Source organism: Ictalurus furcatus, chromosome 7 (assembly GCF_023375685.1).
Source record: "Ictalurus furcatus strain D&B chromosome 7, Billie_1.0, whole genome shotgun sequence".
NCBI classification, from domain to species: domain Eukaryota; kingdom Metazoa; phylum Chordata; class Actinopteri; order Siluriformes; family Ictaluridae; genus Ictalurus; species Ictalurus furcatus.
The window spans coordinates 19177676-19204017 of NC_071261.1; the positions used below are offsets into that span (position 1 = coordinate 19177676).

Below are 26342 nucleotides of genomic sequence, written 5' to 3' on the forward strand. Positions count from 1 at the left end.
AGCGAGATTAGACCCGTTCCAGAGTTTAACAGATGACTGTGTGTGTATGTGTGTGTGTGTGTGTGTGTGTGTGTGTGTGACTCCAACCCATTCATGTATACATGCATGTATTGAATGTCCTTGTTTTGCTGCATGTGTCATCAGTGTGTGTAGTTATCAGTGTGTGTATGCACTGTATACATTTAGTGTATATGAGAGGAAGAGAGAAACAGAAGGGAAGCAATGAAAGCGATAGATTGAGTAAGAAGTGTGTAAGATATGTATAGAGACAGAGGAAATGAATAAAAGGCATGAAGAGTGAGTGGTACTCATCTTTTCTTTCTGCATCATTTACATCTCACTTCATATGTGTGAGTGTTAGAGTGGCTTGTATATCTACATATAGACAACCGGCTGTTGGTTTGTTCCATCTGATTGTTCCAGCAATGTTGTCTGTATGATGTATGATGTATGATGTGTGTGTGTGTGTTTACGTGTAGGAGTATTTGTGTGTATGTATATTACGAGGTGATGGTAAGTTCCAGAGTAAAAACTGTCAGTAAAACAAAGTGTGTGTTATTATGTTCTCCATGTTTGTACATATTGGCTTGTGCATTTGTGTGTGTGTGTGTAGGATGTGTGGGGTGTGTGTGTGTGTGTTTGTGTGTGCGTGCGTATGTGTGTTCTAGGTGGCACTGGCAGCGCTGCTCTCCGGCTCGTTCTTGCTCAGGTTCTCTCGCTCTTGCAGGTTCTTTTGGTTGCGACTCGCTTCCCCCAGACTCTGCAGCCTCCGCTCCTGCTGCTCCTCCAGCCCCTTCCACAACTCAGCACGCTCCTTCTCCCTCTTCAGCTCCCTACAGTGAAAGCCATGGAGGGAGAGTAAAGATAAAGAGAGATGAGGAAGTAGAGAAGGTCAGAAATGAGACCTGACTGTAAACTTTACACTGATGATGCGACTGTAGTGAGAATCCCTACAAACTTACTTCTGTTTCTCTACCTTGTAGGAGGCAGTAAGGTCATCAAAAAGCTTGCTATTCATCTCCATAAAGGTCTTCAAGACGTTGTAAATAAGTGACACAATAGTTCTGATGAAGAGAAAGACAAACATCCAGTACATCTAACGATAATGCCTCTTGATACACTACATAAATTGTTAAATTGAATCAGTCATTCATCCGTGAATTAAGGATCTTTTCATATATCATAATGTCCATTAGGACAGAGTATACAGTATATTACCTACAGTTGTTTGTACTGGTCGTTTTATATAATGAATCTTCAGATGCCCATTAATGAATTACTGATGAATCAGTATTTTAATTATCAGATGAATTACTGATATGACAGATTCAGGTGGGACTAAAATCCCAGAGATACACCTGTAATAATTACATTACCCCACCTCCCCATATAAAACTAATCCAATCTGAAAAGGGCTACAGTAGATGATTATGTCAAAGGCACACTAACAAATATTCAAGAAGCATCAGTCAAGGACCATATGACATGACATTTCAGTCCCTCCGGGATTTTGCGATTTTGTGATCAGAGAAATGAAAGCAAAATTAAGGAAACTCCGCAATATTCACAGGAACTATTTTTCAAGATTTCCACAGATTTGGGCCATGATGTGTCATGTGACGTCATTGCAATGTGCATTCAGCCAAAGCCCCTCTACGCTTCATGTGTGTCGAACATGAGGACAGCTAAAAGGTCTCATTTACCAATAAACCTCACTGTGAAAGACTGTGAAATTCGCAGCAAAATAAAGCATATTTGGCCGCAAAAATCTAAAAAAAAAAAAAAACTCTGCAAAGTCCTGTACGGACTGAATATTTTCCAGCGTATTTGTTTAGTGTTTCCCCATTCTCTTAAACATAATTATAAGAAAATTACTGGTTGCAAAAAAATGTAAATAATTTTTTTTTAAAAACTAAAAAAAAAAAACTGCATGTTGCATCAGCCGTAACCACAGCTCTCCATATGTTTCCATTCTGGCAAAGTCACATGATTAGCAGTTTTCACATTTAGCGTATGTGCACTGCAAAGAGATCACAAGTGATAAATTTCCTGTAGTCTGAGCAGTACAGTGATCAGGGCATTTGAAAGGTTATGTAGTGCCCACTAATTACTCCAAATTTTATTTCGTCTACCAAACACCAAAGATGGGGTTTCTAAAAATGTTCCTGCTTAGAGTCAAGGATACTGTGTGTGCTACTTACTGGTTCCAGTGCTCTTTGGAGACTCGGTAAAGCGTGCCAAAGACCAGAGGCAGGATGACCTGACAGTTCTCCTCGATCAGACTCAGAATATACTCATTGTTCCAGAAATACAGAGCCCGCTCTGCAACCTGACACACACACACACCGACATAGTTCAGAACCGGAGGACAGGTAACACTTCTACTTTACCAGCTCTTAGCTCAGTCTGCTACAGAATACAGATCGGATTTCCCATGAATAGTTTGAACTAGATAGAAGTGTATACACTTCAGGCCCCAGCTCTGTTAAAATGTGAGTGGTGTATGGTAGTGTGTAAATACTTCTGAGCATGAGGAGGAGGAGGATCACACAACGGACCCACCTGGAAGTGGGGGCTGGAGATGCAGCTGGCGATCTGCTTAAAAAGTGGCTCTTGCACACGGCTAAACTGTGATGGCTCAATCACATCCAGAATCTCCTCAATCTCCCCCAGGAACATCACCTAAAACCAGTCCAGATTTGTACACACATTGTCTACCTTAATGTCCATTGTCTAGCACAAACCAGATCCATCCATGAATGGACTTTCTCACCTCTTTCTGAGTGCATGTTTTGGGCCAATATTTCAGCAACCCTCTGATGATCTGAAAATAGATCAAATACACAGATCTCAAGTCATGGTACAAATGAACACGGAAGGCAAAAAGCTCACATTCTTGCATGCATTTTCTGTGTTGCAGTGACTTACGTATTCTGTAACAGTGGCATCTTTCTCCATAAACTGCACCACACAGTAGGCAAGCTGAGGAATGGAAAGGACAGAAAATATGACTTCACTGAATGTCTGTTCTCAACCGTGATCTTTTCTATTGCTTCTGTTTTACTAAAAGATCCCTCCTTAATCAGTCCCTCCAGGATTCCGTGATTTTGCGATCACAGAAATTAACCAAGCAAACTCCGCAATATTTGGAGGAGCGTGCAATTTTTCAAAATTAACACAGATTTTCCACAGATTCGGGCTGAGACGCGTCAGGTGACGGCATCACCACGCGCATTCAGCCAAAGCCCCTCTACGATTCACGTGCGTCGAATGTGAGTACAGCTAAAAGGTCTCATTTACCAACAAACATCACTGTGAAAGACGGCACAAAACTATTTCATGCAATAGCAATTTTGCCAATGCAAGTAGTTTTCCGCAAAAAAAAGAATAAAAATCCCACACTGCATCACAAATTTGGGGGAAAAAAACCCAGCAGCAAAAAACTCTGAAATCCTGTACGGATAGTTCAAACCCCATTGTAATGTAACATTGTACCAATGTTCATCATTTCAATATCATGAATACTGTAGGTCAACGTTGTCTTCAGTGGTGTTATTAAAACTAAATCTAAAGGTTTAAAAGCTTGTCTGTATTTTATAATCATGATCTATCTGACACTCCTGAACAATAATGTTCTGTTGTGGTCATTTGTTATAACACGTGTTACAGAATTGGACCATCAGAGTGTTGCTCAGGTGTGTTCAACTTTTTATTTTAATTTTACAACTTTGTGCATCTTAAAAAGATGTGGTATCTGTCTTTACTTTTTTGCGTCTCACTATATCTGTCAGCTTTCTTAGGATCACGAATAGAAACTGCCGACTACTACACTAGGGAAGACTTTTTTAAAAAGTAATTGTAAGAAGGTGTTTTTTTTTCTGTAACTGACTTCAGTTTTTCACACCCTGACAAGGAATCTGTTAGAATCCATCTATTTTTTTCTGTCTTCCCTTCATCATTTGATGCCCTTAGAGACATTGGTATATGTATTTCAGTTGCTTTTCTGTCATAGTGAGGTGCCATGTTAGGTGTAAAAACAGTGATTGTGTCTCAGAAGAACTGATGTCATGTAGACTGCTTCTCTTGAGGGCGACAAAGAGCTTTTGAGCAGTATAATTAACCCTCTTGCTGCTTCCACTGGTCCCTGCGTTAGGCTCTCTTGCTACTTCCCCAACCCTTTTTTTCCACACAAACGTAAATAATTCATGTTGTAATTACAAAATCAATCTTAACTGCGTCATTTATCTAGCTTCTTACTTTTTTTCCCCTCACTTTCATCTTTTCTCAGCAGGATACTGTTGGACAGTGTGTGTGTGTGTGTGTGTGTGTGTGTGTGTGTGCGCGCACCTTCCCACGGACCAAATGGAGCCAGCAGATACTGTAAGCAATTCAAGAGTGGTCTCAAAATAAACCTCAAAGTAAATATCAACTCAAATGTCTACATGTAACATGTATATTTTGTAAAAAAGGTTATTGTTCATTCTTTTTTTTTTAATTATTTGAATCTGTATAATAAGGAAATATATATATTTTTTAAAGTTGTGGTTATTGTGGCATTGCCTTATGAACACAGAAGTTATACAACGAAACCTTGAGGAAAATGGAACTAACCAGGACTTTTTACTGTATTGCTCCAATATTGGAAAGTTATATACTGTAAGAACAGCTTTGGTAAGACCATCAGTGATAGACTATAACATTTGTAGCTTTGAAGCTGAATTATACAGCTGTAGATTTGAAATACTTATTAAATTTCCACAAATTAGAACATTTAAATGAGTTTCAAGTCAACTGTTTCTTTTAATAGTGCAAAGTTATTGTCTGTGTCTATGCAGTGGCTAGAGATTAGCTTGAATATTTTTCTAAAGTGATATTTCACCTTTGAATAGTATGCATACCTTTACTTCCAGGACATAATCGATGTCTAAGGAAGAGTAAAAGCAAAACCGGTTCAAATAAAGTTAATTAGTTAACATTCGGGGAGTGTTGTATCATTGTGCAGCACAAGATGTTATTTTTTGTATCATTTGCAGAGACAGCATATAATGAACACACAGTGTGTTGGATGAAATGTAAATAGGCCAGAGTCCTCGTTTTTGATTGCTACATAAAAGGAACAGAGATTTTTCTTGTTCACATGAGGAAGATTGTCAGTTATGTTATGAGAAGCTGTCATGGCAGTAAGGCTGTAATGTAGTAAAACCATGCTCAGGGAGTGAGGGGCCAGTGCAGTGAGCTCACATCTGACACGGAACAATATAAAATTGCTCAGTCATTGCACACTGCCATCACAAAAACACAAATTTGGTACGTTTTTGATCAATTACAGTGGAATCAGCATTTTGGGGGAACGTTAGCATTGTGAACGGTAAGATATAGTATGTGTGTGTGTGTGGGTGTGTGTGTGTAAGAGGCATGTGTGTGTGACACTAACCTGTGCATGAAAGATGGACAGAGATTTGGCAGTGTGTAAGGGGATCAGGACCCTCACCAGGAACTGCTTGTGCTCTGACTTCAGAGGCAGCGCAAAGCCATTAATGATACTAAAAGAGGAGAGGAGAGGAAAGGAAAGGGAGAGGAGAGGAAAAGGGAGAGAAGAGAAGAGGAAAGGAGAGGAGAGGAGAGGGGAGGAAAGGGTGAGGAGAGGAGAGGGGAGGAGAGGAAAGGGAGAGGAGAGGAGAGGGGAGGAAAGGAGAGGAGAGGAGAGGAAAGGGAGAGGAGAGGGGGGAAATGAGAGGATAGGGGAGGAAAGGAGAGGATAGGGAAGGGGAGGAAAGGAGAGGAGAGGAGGGGGAGGAGAGGAGAGGAGAGGAGAGGAAAGGGAGAGGAGAGGAGAGGGAGAGGAGAGGAGAGGAGTGGAAAGGGAGAGGAGGGAAAAGGGAGAGGAGAGGAGAAGAGAGGAGATGAGAGGAGAGGAGAGGAGATGAGAAGAGAGGAGAGGAAAGGAAAAGGGAGAGGAGAGGAGATGAGAAGAGAGGAGAGGAAAGAGGAGAGGATAGGAGAAGAGAGGAGAGGAGAGGAGAGGAGAGGAGTGGAAAGGGAGAGGAGAGGAGAGGAAAAGGGAGAGGAGAGGAGAGGAGAGGAAAAGGGAGAGGAGAGGAGAGGAGAGGAAAAGGGAGAGGAGAGGAAAAGCAAGAGGAGAAGAGAGGAAGAGGAGAGGAGATGAGAAGAGAGGAAAGGGAGAAGAGAGGAGAGGAAAAGGAAGAGGAGAAGAGAGGAAGAGGAGAGGAGAGGAAAAGGAAGAGGAGAGGAGATGAGAAGAGAGGAAGAGGAGAGGAGAAGAGAGGAAAGGGAGAGGAGAGGAGAGGAAAGGGAGAGGAGAGGAGAGGAGAGGAAAGGGAGAGGAGAGGAGAGGAAAGGGAATGAGAGGAGAGGGGAGGAAAGGAGAGGAGAGGAAAGGGAGAGGAGAGGAGAGGAGAGGAAAGGGAATGAGAGGAGAGGGGAGGAAAGGAGAGGAGAGGAGAGGGAGAGGAGAGGAGAGGAAAGGGAGAGGAGAGGAGAGGAGAGGAGATGAGAAGAGAGGAGAGGAAAGAGGAGAGGAGAAGAGGAGGGGAGAGGAGAAGAGAGGAGATGAGAAGAGAGGAGAGGAAAGGAAAAGGGAGAGGAGAGGAGATGAGAAGAGAGGAAAGGGAGAGGAGAGGAGAGGAAAAGCGAGAGGAGAAAGAGAGCATGAGAAAGGTAAAGGGTAGAGAGGAGAGAAGAAATGTGGAAGGGTACAGTAAAGGGAGGAGTATTGTGGGGAAAGGAGCAGTGAAAAGAGGAAATGAGAGGAAAGAAACAGAAGAGCAGAAGAGAGAGAAGACAGCAGAGAGAGGGAAGTGGGTAGGAGGCAGAGGGAGGGAGATCAAACAGGATTAGTATCAGTAGACCTGATGATGCTCTGTACACAAATATTTCGCTACACTTCTGTTCAATAGCTATGTCTCAACAACCCCCACCCACCAACCCTTCTACTCCTCAGTTACTCATCTTGTACACAGACGTACACACACACTCTTCTGTGAAAATCTGTCCTCTTTTCCTCTCTTTTTATTGCGTTCTCCTTTTATTCCTCTGCCTGATAATACAAAGTACCCCAGGCATTCTTTACCCTTGTTTACTTCATTTTTTTACTAGGCTCCTTTTGCTGTCTTTTAGCGCTTTCTGACATTCATATTCATCCTCTCACTCCTCCCACTGACTCCTCTCATTCCCAATGCTCACATTTCCTCTGAGGGAGGAGGACACGGGAAGTGACAGAAAGGCTACTGCCAATCTTTCTCCTGTCTTTCAATCTCATTCTCTCATTCTGTTACGCTCAGACTCTGTTGCTCTGTTATCAGAGCAAAAAGTGTGGGTGGCGGTAAAAATAGCACAAGCATCAACCTGAATGCAGCCCTTTATCCCTAGCCCCTCTCTGACTCATCCTCTACCTCTCCTACTCCTCTCTCCATCTTCTCCCCCTCATCTTTCACTCTGTCAGAATTTTGCTTTGTTTATGCTTCCCTGTATGCTTAGGGGGGACGACATTGGATTGAGAATGAGAATTGAGAATGACACTGTAGACCCAAAACACAACTCAAAATCGCATAGTAACTCTTATTACAGGAAAGAACCACTAAGAGTAAAGTGCTCTGAGGTGGAATGCAGATAGCACTAATGTTTAAACCCCTGCTAAGGGTCTGACTCACTGGCCCACACACTGCTCAAAGTAGCACTCAAGCAATTACCAGCATCCTTAGATTAGTTACTGCCATGCTTCAAATATGCATAAAATTATATTTTGTTCCCATAGGATAGTGATATCCTGCAATTTTGTAAGATGCTATATTTAGTCCTTCCTGCAACTACAGAACAAGTAGTGACGTTCCTATTTGAGGCAAAAGACATCAAAATCAATGATATATCTCATTTTAACGTTTGAATCATGTGTAAACAAACGGTACACCAATCTGAAACTAAATAAAAGACAGTGCTACAATAAACATCACATTTCATCTTATACAGCAGTATTGAATGTGTACCTGCCCAAAATCTCTAGCAGTTCAGCCACTCCATTGAAGTGTTCAGTTTCATAAATGAACCTGTACAGTTGAGAAACAGATTATATATCATGAGAATTAGTAATCCATCCATCCATCCATTTTCTGTACCGCCTATCTTACACAGGGTCGCAGGGGGGTCTGGAGCCTATCCGACGGGACTCAGGGCACAAGATGGGGGACACAATACATCACACTCACACTACAGACAGTTACAATTTAGACATGCCAATCGGCCTACAATGCATGTCTTCGGACTGGGGGAGGAAACCGGAGTACCCGGAGGAAACCTCCGAAGCACAGGGAGAACATGCAAGCTCCGTGCGCACAGGGCAGAGGAGGGAATCAAACCCCCAATCCTGGAGGTGCGAGGCAAAAGTGCTAACCACTAAGCCACAGTGCTATATAATTCACCATAATATATACTTTTTATTTACTTAAGTGTAAATTACTTGGTCATTAAAGGGGCCAAAAAATGCAGAAAATATGTGGACACCTGACTATGACACCCATATGTGCTTGCTGAACATCCTATTCCATCCTATTTCACCTTTGCTGCTATAACAGCCTCCACTGAAGGCCTTTCAGTAGATTTTGGAGCGTGGCTGTGGGGATTTGTGCTCAATGAGCTACAAGAGCGTTAGTAAGGTCACTGATGTCGGGTGAGGGGGCCTGGGTGAGGGGGCCTGGGTGAGGGGGCCTGGGTGAGGGGGCCTGGGTGAGGGGGCCTGGGTGAGGGGGCCTGGGTGAGGGGGCCTGGGGTGTAGTCAGGGTTCAAGTTCCTCGCACAGGTGTTCAGTGGGGTTGAGGTCAGGGCTCTGTGCAGGCCGCTCAGGTTCTTCAACTCCACCCTTGGCAAACCATGTCTTCATGGACCTCACTTTGTGGGAATATGTTTGGACCCCTTAGAAAAATTCTAATGATACAGCATACAAAGACATTCAAGATGATTGTGTGCCTCCAACTTTGTGTGGGAAAGGATGGGGGTCATGGTCATATGGGACATATGGGGGTCATGGTCAGACATCCACAAAGTTTTGGCCGTATAGTGTAATTCATATTGCAGCTTCCTGATAGGTATTATGGTTATCTAAGCTATTAAAAGAATGTGATATCACTGTATTTCATCTGAGATCTTGACTTGATCATTATATACCTGCAATACAAGGTATATCCGTGTGCCTCTAACCTGAGGAAGATGTTGTTGATCTGTTTCCGGATGTACGCTCTGAGGCCGAGCAGTTTGCCATAGACACGATGCAGTATGGTCTTCAGATATTCCCTCTCTCTGGGATCCTCACTATCAAACAGCTCCAGCAACTTGGAACCCAACAATATATCCACACAACAAGTCATCTCACATGCATACAGACCACCTGTAACTGATATAAATGACATCTCTAAAAGCAAAACAAGCAAGTATACCAAGGACAAAAACCCAGTATGGTTTCCATATGTGAGGGATACACTCAGTCATTATGATAAAAAACTTCTGAATATACTACCTACAAACATAGACACGCAATCTCCAGGTTCATTTCAGGTTGAGACACTGTACCTGCAGAACAAATTTCTGATCCACATAACGTTTGGCCATGGAAGGTTGGAAATCAGGACTCTCCAAGAAGCGCAAAAAGAACTCATAGACCAACTAGATAAAAGGGAGAAATGAGAGTTTAGAAGACCTCATGTAACCACAAGCACACCAACAACGGTTTTCATTCCATCAGTTATCAGACACTAAAAAAGGTGGTAACACGTGATACAAACACGTGTTCGTATGGCTTCTGCTTCTCGACTGATGCTTGTACAGGTCATGCATTTTTGGGTTTTTTTGGTGGATTCTTTGCTGATTTTGGAGACCCCTCTTGAACTTTTTTGGATCCAATTTTATCCTAACTGCTCCTTTTTCCTCTGGTCGTTGCTACCTGGCTGACCCTTTCCCACCTCCCTTTACGTTTTTGATTGCATCTGCAGAGAGTAAGCCTCTATCTCCTCTGTAAACTGTAATCACTGGTCTCATTGTTGTCTATACTAGTCTTGCTGTTTTCATGCCCTCAGTCTTGCTGGTAAGTGTGTGGAATTGGTGTTTGACTAACGAGGTATGGTGTTGGCTAACTTTTTGTGTCATCAAACTTTTGTTAACAAAATCGGACCAATAAATGAGCCTTATAACGCCTGAGTCTTTACTGCATTTTTACTTTCACATTTCCTTAATCACTGTTTGTGGATTGGCTGTTTTATGTCATGGTAAATGGTCTGTAATAATATAGCGTCTTTTAACCTTAGTGGTTCTACAAAGCACTTTACACAGTTTCTCATTCACCCATTCACACACACACTCTCACACACATGCAAGGCACTAGCCTGCCATTGGGAGCAACTTGGGGTAAAATGCCTTGCCCAAGGACACTTCAGCATGTGTCCAAACCGACAACCCTGCGATTAGTGCAGTGCAGAGCAATTAGCATCGCTTGGTGTTCCAGGTAGTTTCACTGGTCTGTGCAGTACCATTCGGTTTACTACACAACTACTCGTCTCTATTGGCACAAGGATATGTGAACTTCACCCAATATGTATATTAGCTATATGGATGTATACCTTCTTTTAATCCTGCACATTCAGCACTTCTGAACTCTCGCTCCAAAGCTAATCAAGCAACACCAGTTAATGACCCAATGATTAAGAAAAACACTTAGACTTTCTTTTGCTGACTGAAACCTGGCAACGTCGAGGAGACTATTTACATTTTAACATGCCGACTCCCCCAGGGTATAATTGTATGTCTAAACTCTTTTTGAAAGGGAAAGGGGAAGTCCGGCTGCTGCTTTTCAGGAAAGTCTCAAAGTAAATGAAAATGCACCTGTTGAGTACGCTGATGGTTGACGAATTCATTTGTTATTAATTTAAAGTACCTAAAGATTTTACTTGATGATTTTAATATGTTCCATAATCATGGTCATGCACTCGATTTTTCTGTGGTCTACTGGCCTTAATAGTATTTATTCTGCATTTCTGTGGTTTGCAATTCTGATCATCGCCACTGTAAATGTAGCCACAGTATTTCTAACTCCAATTCTATGGAAAAGACTGTTCTCATAATGTTAATAGCTTTCTACCTCTCTCTTCCTGAGTTTTTTTGCACTTTTGTGTTCTGATATCATGATTTCACATTATCTTAATATCATTTCCATCACACTTATGTCCATACTTATGCCCATTAAAGACCAGGCTTTTCCCCTTGATTCACTCTAGCGCTTTGAGAAAATGAGGTCATTAAAGTCAAGGCTAATGAAAATGTGTTACAATCTAAAATCACAAATACAATGGGCTTTATTAGTACATTTGCTAATACAACCTGTTTTCAAAATTATAACAATGTGAGTTTGTGAGTACCTGTAAATGGGGCCAGGAGGCCTCCAGTGTGGGTTCATCCTCCTCTGGATCAAACTCTGGGTTCTCACTGGGCGGCAGAGTACGGAAGATATTCACTGAAATCTAGAGAATTGGGTGGAGCCAGTACATTTTTTTATAAGTTCAATTTTAATAATTCACAGGAATACCCAGTACAGGTCAATCCAGCCAATACCATTATGGTTTTTTCACATTTTTCCTTTCTACTGAAATAACCCAAATATCTATTCCAACACTAATATAGCCAAGTTAGTTTAAATAATATAAAATAGCACAAAATCACCCCATTTACAACTCATTCAAGACAACTTTATCTTCATCTTTCTCTCCTCAATCAAAATCATATTATTAGTGCTAGCATTCATTCTGTGGTGTAACTCTTACCATCTTGATGGCCTCAGGATAGAGGGGCTCAATAAGGATGCCGCGGCTGGTGGCCACGCTCTCCACCAGTTCATTTAGCGCCGCACGCTTGATCTCTTTCCCTTTCAGGTCAGCCACACAGTCCAGGAAGTCAAAGAGCACACAGCACTGCTGCAGCTTCTTACAAAACAGATCATGCAGCTCTGCCACTGGGGCATCTAAAATACAGACAGAAGAGAAAAGAAACAGATTAAACAACTCTGTTTATATAACTGTTGTCACAAGGTGAAGAGAAAAAAAAGAAATTGGGTAAAAAGATATTTAAAACAAAACATACAGGGCTCCTGAGTGGTACAACAGAAAAGCATTCACCCTATCATCAGGAGTCCCGAAAATTGTCTGGGTGAGAGGGGTGGCATGCTTTTTTACAGTGACACTAGCTATATTATGCTAACACAAATAGGTTTCTCTCAGCTAATGTATGAGAAAGAGGGTCGATAGTGCTTTTCTCTGAGTGTGTTACTCTGCCCAGAGCCGCAGCATGAGCAGCAGTTTGAAAAGATGCGACTGTGACAAATTTCTCAGCGGCAGCATGTGTTAGCCTTTACTCTCCCTGGTTGGTAGCTGTTGTATGAAAAGGGACAGCTGGCCGGTGGGTGTGAATTGATATTTTTGACTGGAAAGGAATAGCATAGGTTGGGCATATGTACACACTGAAACACAAACCCTGGCAATCAATTGTGTATGAAATGTTTATACTAGTTAAAGTGATCCAAACCCTCACACTGCACAGTTGAAGGTGTACATATAGAGGTTATGTAATGTAAAGTAATGTAAAGTAATGTAAAGTACTGTAATGTTGAGGTTATGAACTATACGAAAGAGTGTCTGGGTTTTTACTGTGATACACGGGAAGGAAAAATGAAGATTAAGCTTCAACATGAGAGCCACAATGGGGAGTAGTGACTTTGACATAAACTGAATAAATAATTAGAATGAAATGAAAATCATGAGAAGAGGAAACAAAATGTGTTGTGCTTTATAAGAAAATGATTCCTAAATTCCATAAATGTTAAATAAACTTCTCCGTACAGAAAACTTCACTGTAGCAATGATTATACTTTTTTTTTCTTTGTTAAATAACATTTTTAATGTTTTATTATTGGGTCCATAAATTTAACAAATCTACACAGTCTACAACTTCAGCATTTACAAACACAGTCCATAAACCCCTACATCTATACTATTAATCCACAACCTCACCCACAGTCCATAACCTCAACATCTACACAAACAAAATCCCCAACACACACACACAAAATCCCCAACACACACACACACACACACACACACACACACACACACACAGATAGCTCATAACCTCAACATCCATATACACGGTTCACAGTGTGTGTCGGGGGGGAGGGTGGATGGAAACAAGAGTGCATGACTCTGCTAGAGACAAGTGCAGAGGAGCTGAATTCTCCAGGGGAAAAAATGAGAGAGAGAGAGAGAAAGAGAGAGAGAGAGAGAGAGAGAGTGAGAGAGGAGATGGGTAAGGAGAGGAGGGAATGGAGAAGAGCTGGGTTTTATGGTTCCCCCTAAAAAGACATGGCAAAATGATTCATATATAAAAGTAAATAAATGTTAAATTGATGTGTGCTAATATGACACCATAGCTACACAAAATTTGATTGCAAACTACAATAATTCAACATTTATCATTCATGGCCATGGATATCTTAATGGCAAAGCCTCTCTGCAACCAGGCTGGCCATCACTGAATTAAACACCCACTAATATCCTCAACTCAAAGCTGGAGCTAAATATAGTGTAGCCAATGAGCAAGGCAGAGGAGGAGAGAGGGAGCAGTGTGTGTGTGTGTGTGTGTGAGAGAGAGAGAGAGAGAGAGAGAGAGAGAGAGAAACCAAGGGAGAATAAAATGAAGGAAAAGGCTGTGGGGTGGAGAGAGCAACAGGGATGATGTCATCCCTATACCAGACCTCTCTCTTCCACTTCTTCCCCCACCCAACCCTCTCTCCATCACTCCCTGTAGGTATCTCTCTCTCTCTCTCTCTCTCTCTCTCTCGTTAAATAACAGTTAAAGTGTTTGGGTGACTGCTGAGCTGTTGCTCTATTTTCAGGGCTGCCAAACCCACCTCGTAGCTTATTGGTAAAAACAGTAACACTGCAGACTGGGAAAGCAAACGTTTTCTCTTTTCAGTCAATCAGCAAAGGCATTAAAACTATTTTTTCATGAAAAGAAAATACATTTCCCAAATTCATCACAACCATACATACAAGGGAAACATTTTGTAAACGTCAACGTAAGTACTTTTCAGGAGTTAAAATGATGTACTAAAATTATGAGCAAAAAAGAAAGTGGAAAAGAAAGAAAATTAACAAGATTTACAGGAGGCTTGCTTATGCACAAAAAGAAACCTATGCTGGAGTTGAACTAAAAGCTCTTTGTTTGATTCATAAATACATCAAAAGAACTGAAATCCTTTTCTGCAAGAATTATTACACTACAATGTCCTGATATCAGCTATGGGCACAATAGAACACAAAGGAATCATTTACTGGTTGTGATTTGTGTTATTAAACTGTGATCACACAAGTGATCTTTTATTCTTCCTGGTTCACACGTTCCCGAAACGAGACCCAACTTTTCTGGTTTGAAACTATTTTTTGCTAGACATCTCTTTACCACCACAGATTCAATTCCCACAACACTTCTCTCCCTCTCTGTCCATTCTCTCGCCATTCTTCTGCTCCTTCCCTCCTTCTCTCTCATCCCCCTTATTGATCCGAAGAGGCCAGTGAAAGAGCAAGCCTTCTGTCTGCCAGTAACACTACACCATTCTGTCCAGCTGGCTCTATATGGACATGTAAACACGGACACACACATATGTACAAAGAGCTTAACAGTGAACTGCAGAGCTGTGGAACACACACACACACACACACACTCACACATGATGATTGCTTATTCATTTAATATACAAATGAAAAAAAAACATTACGATTAATTAACATTAATATTTCCCCACCCAATCAGTGTCACTTCAAAGCACCCGATTAGGAGGACCAAATATTTAACCAAAATTGCCTTGAAACCAGAAGTTATGACTCCATGACTCTATTCAGCACTCAAGACTGAAGTACAAGTTCTGAGTGGCTTATTGTGAAAGAACGCTCTGCTTCGGGCTACAGAGCCTATTTACAGAAACGCACTCACTCACGAGGAGCAGCTAAAGCCAAGTCTCTGCTGGAACAATAACAGTGATACCAATACACATAGGGCCTAATTCAATCAGATCCCTGTTAATAGACTATTACTGGCTTTGAAATTTCTATTTCTTTATCATATAAAGCCAGTAGTTTATTATATTAACTGTCTTTGGCTTAAACGGTCTACTCACGGATTTAAACTGCCTGAATCAAAACTGTAAGTGTCTTCATTTATCTTGTGTGTGTGTACAAAATAGGTGCATGTCAGTATGCATCTGTAGTGACAAGGCAAAAAGGATAAATATATTAGTGTAGTGCACATTACATGAAGCACAGTTGTAATATAATATTACCCAGTAATCTAAAACTTGGCCCATTTATACAGGATGTATAAGTAAATTTTGGTTTAAAAAGCATGATCATTTTTAATAATACCTTTTTTTTTCTATTACCAAACTACATTTGGAATGAACAGACTCTCTGTCAGCTAGGGTTGCAAATGTATTTTTCTTGATCAAGACCATCATGATCTGTTGCTAACTGACCCCAATACTGCTCGGCTGTCAGATTCTCTCTTTCTCTTTCTCTCTTCTAACCTTTAGCAGTTTACTACAGAGCAATAGCGCAAAAAACAAATGCGTATAGAATAATTACACTTTGGGAATTACACATTTTTCAGACACAAGACTTCTGTATAGCAGAGTTAAACTGCATGTAACAATATGACTATCACCTGTGCATGAGGTAATCATTAACATATCTTGATATGAACTGTTCAGCTACTTATCTGGTTCTAGGTACAATAATGAAATCCAAGAATCTTTTTGAGGAGTTAGAAACAAGTACACTGATGGTGGCTGACATGGCAAATGAAATGATGATGAAATGCTGATGAAATGGCACAAAGTTTAATTAGCTCAAAGTTTAATTAGATATATAAATCTATAGATCTATAGATAGATAGATAGATAGATGGATGGATGGATGGATGGATGGATAGATAGATAGATAGATAGATAGACAGATAGATAGATCGTTACCGTTGCAAACAAAATTATTCAACCCCCATTGCAAATCAGGTTTATTGTCAAAATTTACAGACTTTCAGCTGTTTTTTCAACTGAATTCAACCCCTTCATGGCAAGCATCAGCATTCCTGATGAATCTTATCCCATTCCTCATGAGCAATGGCCTCCAGTTCAATAATATTCTTGGGTTTGAATGCTGCAACCGCCTTCTTCAAATCCCACCAGAGATTTTCTATGGGGTTCAGGTCAAGTCAGGGGACTGTGATGGCCCTGTAGAATCTTCCAGGACTTCTTCTGCAACCAAGCCTTGGTGGAATTTGAGGTATGCGTGGGATCATTGTCCTGTTGGAAGGTCTAATGACACTCAAGCTTCATCTTCCTCACAGACGGCATGACATTTTCTCCTAGGATTTCCTGATACTACAATGAATCTATCTTGCCTTCCACACGCTGCAGGTTTCCAGTGCCGGAGGATGCAAAGCAGCCCCAGAGCATCACTGAGCCACCACCATGCTTGACTGTGGACAGAGTGTTCTTTCTTCTTTCTCCAGACATACCGCTGATCCTTCCTGCTGAAAAGTTCCAGTTTTGTTTCATTGCTCCACAGAACAGAATCCCAGAACTTCTGTGGCTTATTTATATGATTTTGAGCTGACTTTTCTTGGGCTTTTGGGTCCGTAGTGGTGTACGTCTTGGAGTTCTGGCATGGAAACCTTCTGCGTTTAGTACGCACCATACTGTACTCACTGAAACCTCAGAGCCTGTTGCTGTCAAGTCTTGCTGCAGGTCTTTTGCAGTCACTACCTTTTCACAACCTGCCTTCTCAGAAATCTGGTTGCAGCTGTTGATAGCTTCCTTTTTCTGCCCCCTCCAGGTATTTCACACTTTTTTTACCCCTAGCCAGTTCAGGTATTTCATGTGTTCCAACTGAAGCACACCTGGTGCAACTAATGAAGCCCTTATTTAGTTGCATCAGGTGTGCTTGAGACAACACCTGTTTTGCATATTTATGCAGTTGTGAGGGATTCTATGCAGGGGGTTGAATAATTGTGAATCTGGAGAAATCATTATAAGTTGCATTTTCAGTTGAATTTGGGGAAACCACTTGAAGTATTCATTGTGTTTAACTATTTCAATTGCTTTTGTTTGATTTGTTCATTGCAAACTGCTGAAAGTCTGTACATTTTGACAATAAACCTGATTTACAATGGGGGTTGAATTATTCTGATTGCAACTGTAGATAGAGAGACAGACAGACTAGTATAACTGATTTGCTCACTTCTGGCCATCTGTTTATATTTATTAAGATATGTTAGAAAAGTTAAATGCACAGTATTATATGACTAGATATATCTACTAGTTCATATCAAGAGAAGTGTAAGTGTTATGATAATATGATATCAGCAGTTAACCTAGAACTAGGTGCAAACTTAATTGTCAACTGAAACACAGTTGCTTAAAGTCATGCTGTCTTTTCTAGTTTAGTAGCATGGTTCAATGTCAAGAACACTCATATTAAGGGTTGTGTTTGCTTACCCTTACACATTTTGTTTAAAAGAAAACATTTTTGTAGCCTTATTTTCCAGATGCATAGCTTAGCAAATTGTTTCTACTTCATTTTGTTCTCGACTTGCATACCTTGCTGAGGAGCCTTGGAAATGGATTAAAAGGTGCTTTGAATAGAACTCAAATCCTTTGATTCTAACTAATCATCTTATTGTTATTGTCACTCTGCACCATGAGATAGAGTGTGTTGATGCTCACTGTGGGTGCCAGTAATTCTAGTATTTGATGATTTTACCATTGTTTGAATCAGTGTGAAGCAGCATTGACACTTCAGACACAGCATAAACAATCTTATAATCTTAACTCGATTCAACCTGAATTGTTGAAACTTTTTTAAACCTTGCAACCTCTTGTGTATTTCAGGGCACAATGGCCAGCTGTTTGTTCTTCCAAGCCACGTTCAAGTTCAATGATGGACATGATCAATGCCCAGACTGGTTGGGACATGAACATCTGTGACAGGCACTTAAAGAGCATTGCCCTAATTGCAATGTAAAGCCATTAGCTATGCACAAAGCGTGCTTCACATACTTCTGGCTATTCATCACCTTCCTTTCACGCTGCGCTGCCACAGCAAGGAGTAAAGTGAGCAGCTGATATGGCCAGAGAAGAAAAAGCTCACTGGGAAGAAAAAGGTATGCTCCTTCACAGTGTTGCAGTGGCAGGAAAAGAAATGTCCAGCGGACTTGGCTGATCAGTCTCATGGAAGAAGGAAGTATGAGTGTCTATACTTTAGACACTTTAAAGATTAAAGCAGTCTGAAGATCAGAGGGTAATATAAAATAAAAGCTGTGTCACCCACCAAACACAAGTGGCCAAGTGGCTAATACATTTTATAGTACATCTGCCAAGTGAACGGGGTCTTTCACAATGTACTGATTTCACTGATGAGCTCATATGCATGTTTAATAGCATATTGAAGCTGCAAAAGTGCAGGCATACTGACTGTAATGACAGATGCAGAAGCATTAGGCTTTAGGCTTTTGTCACTTCATTAGTAGTATCGGCTAACAAAGTTTTGCTCATAAAGCTGTACTGCACACAATCCTAATATAGAAGAGGTGACATACTGGTCTGCAAAACATATGATACACTGGCAAGTGTAAGTGTACGCTGGGCAGGTCTTTGGCACACAGGACCACACGGCATTAAATGATTGACTCCTTCTGTCTGAGGCACATACAAAGCACATGGTGCAACAGATTGCCTTTAGGCACCCATGTGCACCAGCATATTATTCCCGCAGAGTTGGGTTTCAAAGACCGCTACCGCCAATGCAGGTAGCTTTGCAAGAGACAGCGAAATGACCAAGTCTCTAAAGCATGATTTACTGAATGTGCCAGGGGATGCTGGCATAGGTTCTGAAATTACACAGCCAACCGAGGGATGGTTCCGCCTTCTGCAACTGAAGCATTGGAGCTTGATAACAACAGATCTACTTAAGACAATGTTCACAGGATATAGATCACAGTTTTTCTGTTGGCCACTGCCAAACACAGGGGTCCTCCCAACAAAGGTGCAATACCCAATGCAATTGCCTCTACTGAGTGCAGAAGTATAGTCAATACTAGAAAAACAGGCAACAGAAATGTAAGCGCCCAGACCAGAGAGCCTGAACAGGTTCTTCTGAAGATTTTTTAGATTACAGAAAAGGAGGCAGAGTCTACCCCATTCTAGATCTAAACAATGATCTTCAAATGACTGCCATTCTGTATGATACACATACCAGATATGATGCAAGCAGTGAACAAACATGATTGGTTTGTAACCATAGACTCCAACCGCTGTGGCGCACAAACAATTCCGCTTCTTCCACATAAGTGGTGTGACACACCAAGCAGTGGTAGTCTGAACAGCAAGACAGAACTCCTGATCTTGCATGTGGAAGTTCTAGGATTACACAAACAACAATAAGAGTCATTTGTCACCTGAGCAGTCTATGCAGTTCATAGACATGAAACTCAACTCATGTGCTATGCAAGCCTTTTTTTGACAGAAAACAGAACAGTCACATTTATGAATGTAGTCAGAAAATTGTGAGTGGCCACACACCAGGCATGTGTGAGTATTGCTTACAAGAACATATGCACCCACCCTGAGGCATTGGTTCAGTGTGAGATTCCTACTTTAAGATATTCCTTTAGGTGTTCTACCTGCAAAAAGGGAACAGTAGCAACAGATTTTACATCAATCACCAGGGGGGCATAATAGCATCATAAAGAGGCTCCACTGTCTAAAGACTGGTGAGCCTATTGAGTAAAAGAAAGGGTTGCTCAAGCGTACTTGAACACAGGTTAAGAGATGCCTTACTTTACATTAAATGCCATTCAACATGTGCTATGGTTACCTCCTGAGCAGGACTAGTGTCATTTGTGAAGATTTTAAAGAATGAATGTCGCTTTGTTGTGGCTCATGCACTATGCCAAGAGTTTGATTGAGCCTTACCATCCACAGTGTACAATATCAAGATTCTTGCCCTCGGTACAGTATAATATCAGCACCGTGGTTGATGATTACATTATGAGAATGTTCAGAAGAACAGTAAAGGACAGCAGCAGCACTTAAGTGATTTTCATCCTCAATAGGATGCCTCAATCTTAGTAAACTATAGTATCAGCAGTATTCCTGAGTGCTGCCTATTAGTGTCTGCAGAGGTGCATCATCAGGATGTGTTATAAACCCTTGTGATGAATTTTATGCATGGCCTTCAATACTTCAGATGGAAACAGTCCTAGTGGTAGACACAAGAAGGTAGACTGCCAGAATTTTCTATATATCTGCATAAATATGTAGAAATAGAAGAATAAAGTTACTGTTTTGGAATGGCCAAGTCAAAGTCCTGACCTTAATCCAATAAAAACATTGTGGAAGGACCTGAAGCAAGCAGTTCCTGTGAGGAAACCCACCAACATCCCAGAGTTGAAGCTGTTCTGTACTGAGGAATGGGATAAAATTCCTCCAAGCCGATGTGCAGGACAGATCAACTGTTACCAGAAATGTTTAGTTACAGTTATTGCTGCACAAGTGGGTCACACAAGATACTGAACGCAAAGGTTCACATACTTTTGCCACACAGATATGTAATATTGGATCATTTTCCTCAATAAATAAATGATAAATATAATATTTTTGTTTCATTTGTTTAATTGGGTTCTCGTTGTTTACTTTTAGGACTTCTTTTAGTGTGAAAAGCTGATGATGTTTTAGGTCATATTTATGCAGAAATATAGAAAATTCTAAAGTAACTTTCAAGCAAATGAATCAAATGATTTTTGTAGTTATTCTTAATTAAAATTTTACAGTTTATAATTTCTGGGAAAACTGTGAAAATGTTTTTGATTATTTATCCTGTACTCATCCAATCAAATGCACTCTAGAATGTGTTTGTCCCACCCTTGTATATTATCACTCACTCCATACAATCCTTTGTGTGTTGAAAATAAGGTTTTGTGTGTGTGTGTGTGTGTGTGTGTGAGAGAGAGAGAGAGAGAGAGAGAGAGAGAGAGGGAGAAAGAGAGAGAGAGACAGTTATCCGGAAAGTTTGCTTCTTTTTACAGTCTTTTCCCCCTGTGGGTAATGCTTTCACTGTCACGGAGAACAGGTAAAAAAAATGCCACGGTTGGTACCAATACAAGGCACAGTTACTGGAATTCTACGCTGTGGGATACCAAACAGGATAATAAAGTTGACAATGATAATGAGTAAATTGGCAGTCAGAAATCATACGTCATTAAATACAAGCTCTACTTAAAATTATGTCCTCTTATATAGCCTGTTTGCTGAGCCTCTATCAAGTCTCTTTAGACTTGGCAGGAGATATGGTGTATCTCAAACACTACTGGCTATTCAGGAAATCAGTTCAACCCTACAACAGCCCTACAACCCTTTCAAAAGGAAATAATCAGAATCAGAATCAAATCACAACTCTCAATGTCATGTAATATCAGAAGAGGACTAGAAATTACGTTTCCCATCAGCCACTGCATCATGTCACAAGTCTCATTCACCTGTTTGACATTTAGCTTATTAGCACTGGTGTGTGTGTATATATAGTGACGTTCAGCACTGCACAGTTGTTTTGCGTTGTTTGTTCTGTCCTCATGTATCACAGTACGCTCTGCCTTGTTTCATGGAAGTCTTGTATGGTGTTTTGTTTGATACTTTATTAAACGTTTCACAGAGATTCTGCATTTGCATCCGCCTCTAAATCAATATCGCGACAGAACGCAAGACCGGATAATTGGATGCAGCAGATTTTTTTCAGTGTTCAAGAGGTCCTTTCTGGAACGGAAAAACTGCGGTGGGAGAAGGAAGGGAAATTCTCCATGATCAAGGCTAATCAGGAATGGCTCGACATGATGTACTCCATCAGGGCGTATATCGAGAAGGAGCCTTCCAGCCAGGCGGAAATCATCTCCCACCCTCCCTCCCTCCATTAATGTGGATCTTTCTAAGCCTGCCGAGTCAACAGAGAACATTGTTCAGCCTCCCTGTTCAGCTGAGAACGCCGCCCAGTCTCCCTGTTCAGCTGAGGATGTTGCTCCGCCTCCTGTTGTGGCCAAGAGCTCCGCTTTGCTTCCCTGCTCCGCCTTGGACCTCACTACCCCAGGCTCCTCTTCGGACGTCGCTCCGCCATCCTGCTCGGCTGAGGACATCGCTCTGCCCTCATGCTTCACAGAGAAATTCGCTCCCCCCTCTGACCTCGCAGAGAAATTCGCTCCCCCCTCTGACCTTGCAGAGAGCGTCGCTCCCCCCTCTAGCTTCATGGTGAACATTGCTCCCCCCTCAGGCTCTGCCTGGAGCTTCGTTCCCCCCAAAGACTGCACAGTGGCTGTCACTCCACGCTCAAGCCAGGACAGGGGTATCACATCATCTCTCTTCGATGCAGAAGAGACCATCCCACATCTGAACCTCAGTGAACACGTCAAGCATCCTCTATCCAGCCCCGCAAGGGAGGACACACTATGGAACTCTAAAATGCTTAGGGACATCTAGTCTGGGGATCCAGGACCCCCTCATGAACTGGTTAGGCGCTTTGGGAAGGGGGGGGGGTTCTGTCATGTAATATTTGAAAAGGACGAGAAACTATGTTTCCCATCAGCCACTGCACCATGTCACATGTCTCATTCACCTGTTTCACTTTTAGCTCATTAGCACGGGTGTGTGTGTATATATAGTAACGTTCAGCACTGCACAGTTGTCTTGTGTTGTTTGTTCTGTCCTCCTGTATCATGTTACGCTCGGACTTGTTTCATATAAGTCTTGTGTGGTGTTTTGTTTGATACTTTATTAAATGTTTCACTGAGATTCTGCATTTGCATCCACCTCTAAATCAATATCGTGACACGCAAGCCATTTCATTGGCACTATAAAAATACTAATGTGATCAGTCAAGGGTACAATGTTCACAAATGCAATATTTACACAGAGAATGATTCCAAAAACCCCATGTCTTCTGGTCTATTAGTACAAAACCAAATACATAACATGGTAAATGTCACTGTACACAGTAAGTGCTGTTGCTGTTGTTCACACTTTTGTGCAGAAATGCTGCTCTGGGCTGCATAACATGGCTCAGTCATAAAGCTGCAACAGTATGTGGAGCATACCAACTAGGAGATACTAGACTTTGGATTGTCCATGAAACCTAAGTGCATGTACTATACTAATACTTAACTACTAAATACTTCCACAAAAAACGATGCTAATAAATAACCATAATCTTTTGGATTTTTACCTATAGCTACTGCTAGATAGTGAATCAAGCAAATAAAAATAAAAAAAAATTTAAAAAAATTTAGAAAACAATGCTTTGTCGCTCTTAAGCTCTCCAGATAAAGTGGCCACAACAGATTCATTTGAGTGCTCATTGTAAATGTTTGCACAGGTTATTGTTAATGTTAAAAGCACAGTCATGGATTGCATTGAGAACATTATACGACAGACATCCAATACCAAAACCATTGTCCAATGGAGAGCATGAAGGTTAAATGTATTATTAGTCAAATATAATTAATGAAAGACTAGAAGTACAATAGAGTTCCTTTAGAGCTACTCTTACTTTGAGGATCCGTGTGTGTGTATGTGTGTGTGTGTGTGTGTGTGTGTGTGTGTGTGTGTGTGTGTGTGTGTTTGTGTCACTATAAATGATAGATTTGGATGAGAAAGCAGGACAGGGTTGCTGTCTGGACCTTGATGGTCACATATGCTGGCAACAATTTCCCATCTGCATTTTCACATGCAAACATGTCCTGCCAAATCCTGCTGCCCTAGAAATGAAACTAAAGAGAATTCCAGATGAATCCTAGGAGAATCATATGGAGCTGAAATGTGAATAACAAATGTCTTGTGGGTGTCTAAATGAAAAGAACAAAATTTGAGTCATATTTGTGATCATTATGAAAGGAGATGGTAAGAAATAAACTGACTTTTGAATACATCTGGCCATGGTTTGGTGAGTCATCGAGAAATATGTTTAATATCCTGTGGTGGAGGATGCTATCTTCTGTTTCATAACACTACCAGTGTCCTGAGCTATGTTGCTTTGCAGCTTGAGTTGTCAAGGTGATAAAGATGACTTAGAGTGTCGAGTGATTGGTTGTGGGATTTATAGATTTTATATCGAAAGCCAGTGATTCTGTGTGCTCCTGTCTTTGACCATTCTTCCAATGCACCTCTTGAAATGAATCATTATGAGTCATGTGTGATACCTAAATAAATCATATTGCTTATCATGTGTGAAAATTACGATTTATGTTGTGTCATGTGTCCTGGACATCAGTAATGAGTCAACAAAGGGTGACTACACATAAGGACAAAAGACAACTGAGAACATTTTCAGGTGTATTATTTAACCCTGCATCAATACATTGCCTTTTAATGATGATTGATGCACCTTCCCTCAATCAGCATTAAAATCCTTATCTTAATCATTTTATCTCGTAAGAAAATCTGAGCTCGGGAGTAATGGGTTACTTCCAGCTGAAATGTTTCACAGTCCCGGAAATCAAACGTGCATGAATGGATGTCCAAGAAATGTTAATGTGCGAGAACCATGCTTTGATCGGGTCATCATATTTCAGTAACTGATACTTGTCTCATTCTTTAGAAGATTTGGTTATATGTGGGGTCTTGAAGGAAAGGTTTAGACCAGATGTATATAATAATATAACATTTACACTTTAGATAAATATTATAAACATCACAATTTGGTGGTTTTATTAATCGAACACACCTATGTTTTTATATATCTTCTATATAGTACTATGTCTATCCACTATATAATATAATTTCTATATAAGACTATATCTATCTACTATATAAATTATAGGTGTTTGAGCAGGGAAAATGCTAGACTGTGTCAGACTCCGCTCCTCTGCAGCCCTGCACTTAAGACTTTTACCATTCAGATCTCTTAATGGACGGAGAGACTTAAGGATGTTTATGGAAGGAGCCTTCTAATAGACAATATGCCTGGAGGCTTAGTCCCAGGAGTCTGTGGCCTACCTTTGAGCAGAGGCAGAGCTGTGAGCTCCACCTGCGAGCTCTGATAACGGAACTGCGACGAGCTGTGTGACCTTCTCTGGCGAGCTCTGCGCATGGAGCGGCGTGGAAAGCCATCCACCTTCTCAGCACTGGGCACAGAGAAGGCCGCCGTGGGTGAGGACGGACTCGACGGGGGCAGCTTGGTGGGCTGATCCATGAGTGCGAGCCTGATAGAAGCCTGATGTCTGCCTGAAGGCTATGGGAGAAAACTGTTCCTTAATGCCTTGTATTAGCTGCTGACAAAACAGCAACACACACCCACACACACACACACACACACACACACAAAAAAAGAATTTGACCAAAAATAAGTGTGAAGTAAATATTGGCCCAGTCAGGATGTGGATACAATGATCAGTGCTGGATTTGGCGGATCCCTGTGTTTTTAATAAGCACCCCCAAAAAAAACCTGCCTTTAAAATAAGCACATCACCAAGACAACGAGTGATGAGGAAATCTATAGCAGTCTACTTATAGAAATATGGGGGTGCACAGACACATCCAGCGCTACTATAAAGAATGCGCTGCCGTATTGGCGTCATTGGTAAGTCATCAGCCTGGATTTGGTCTTTATTCAAATATTTATAGGCTCGAGAGATTAGCCTAGAAATCGTCGCGGGATGAAATAAAGAAGGAAGATTCTTTTCTTCTTCAATCAATGTCGTCCCATGTTGGAGGTCTGGGAAAATAGGTGTGGGGGAATAAAAATCCGGTCAGATGCCTCGTCCATACAGAATAAACTGCATCAGTTATTGATTTGATGTCCTATCAGGCCAAGGTACTGATTCTGTTCGGTCTTCCAGGCCTGCGGTGCTTGTAGTCGGTGTGTGATCCGGATCAGCGCTGGTGTCCGCACAGGGAGACGGAGAATCCGCGCTGCAGGGCGGAGAATGGCGACTTCACACCCGCGGACATGTGTGCATCACATCAGCAACGGCAACCGCGCCGTTACAACCACCCCTCTCTCTCTCTCTCTCTCTCTCCTTCTCTTCCAACCAAAAAAAAAGGATTTGATCAGCGATTCAGTATGGCAAAAAACACCACTCTCCCGAACCGTGCTTCCGTCGCTGGTCGTGTTTGGGTTCCTCGCGCGCCGTCTCCTGATGCCTGAGCGCGCGCAGGTGCTGCAAGGAGATGGAGGCTAAAAGCTAACACACTGCGGATGACGCTC

At 41.4% G+C, this 26342-nt stretch overlaps 1 protein-coding gene across 1 annotated transcript; it reads right to left on the reverse strand.

The window, feature by feature from the left end:
* Positions 1-661: 661 nt before the first annotated feature.
* On the reverse strand, positions 662-26155 carry ppp2r5b (protein phosphatase 2, regulatory subunit B', beta). The gene is made up of 13 exons (XM_053629110.1): positions 25133-26155; positions 11820-12016; positions 11418-11519; positions 9580-9672; positions 9211-9341; positions 8004-8063; positions 5435-5543; positions 2929-2982; positions 2774-2824; positions 2563-2682; positions 2202-2329; positions 963-1064; positions 662-833 (listed from the first exon to the last, which is right to left on the reverse strand). The coding sequence occupies exons 1-13, from the start codon at positions 25326-25328 to the stop codon at positions 665-667; spliced, it is 1512 nt and encodes a 503-aa protein (XP_053485085.1). The 5' UTR covers positions 25329-26155; the 3' UTR covers positions 662-664.
* Positions 26156-26342: the final 187 nt, after the last annotated feature.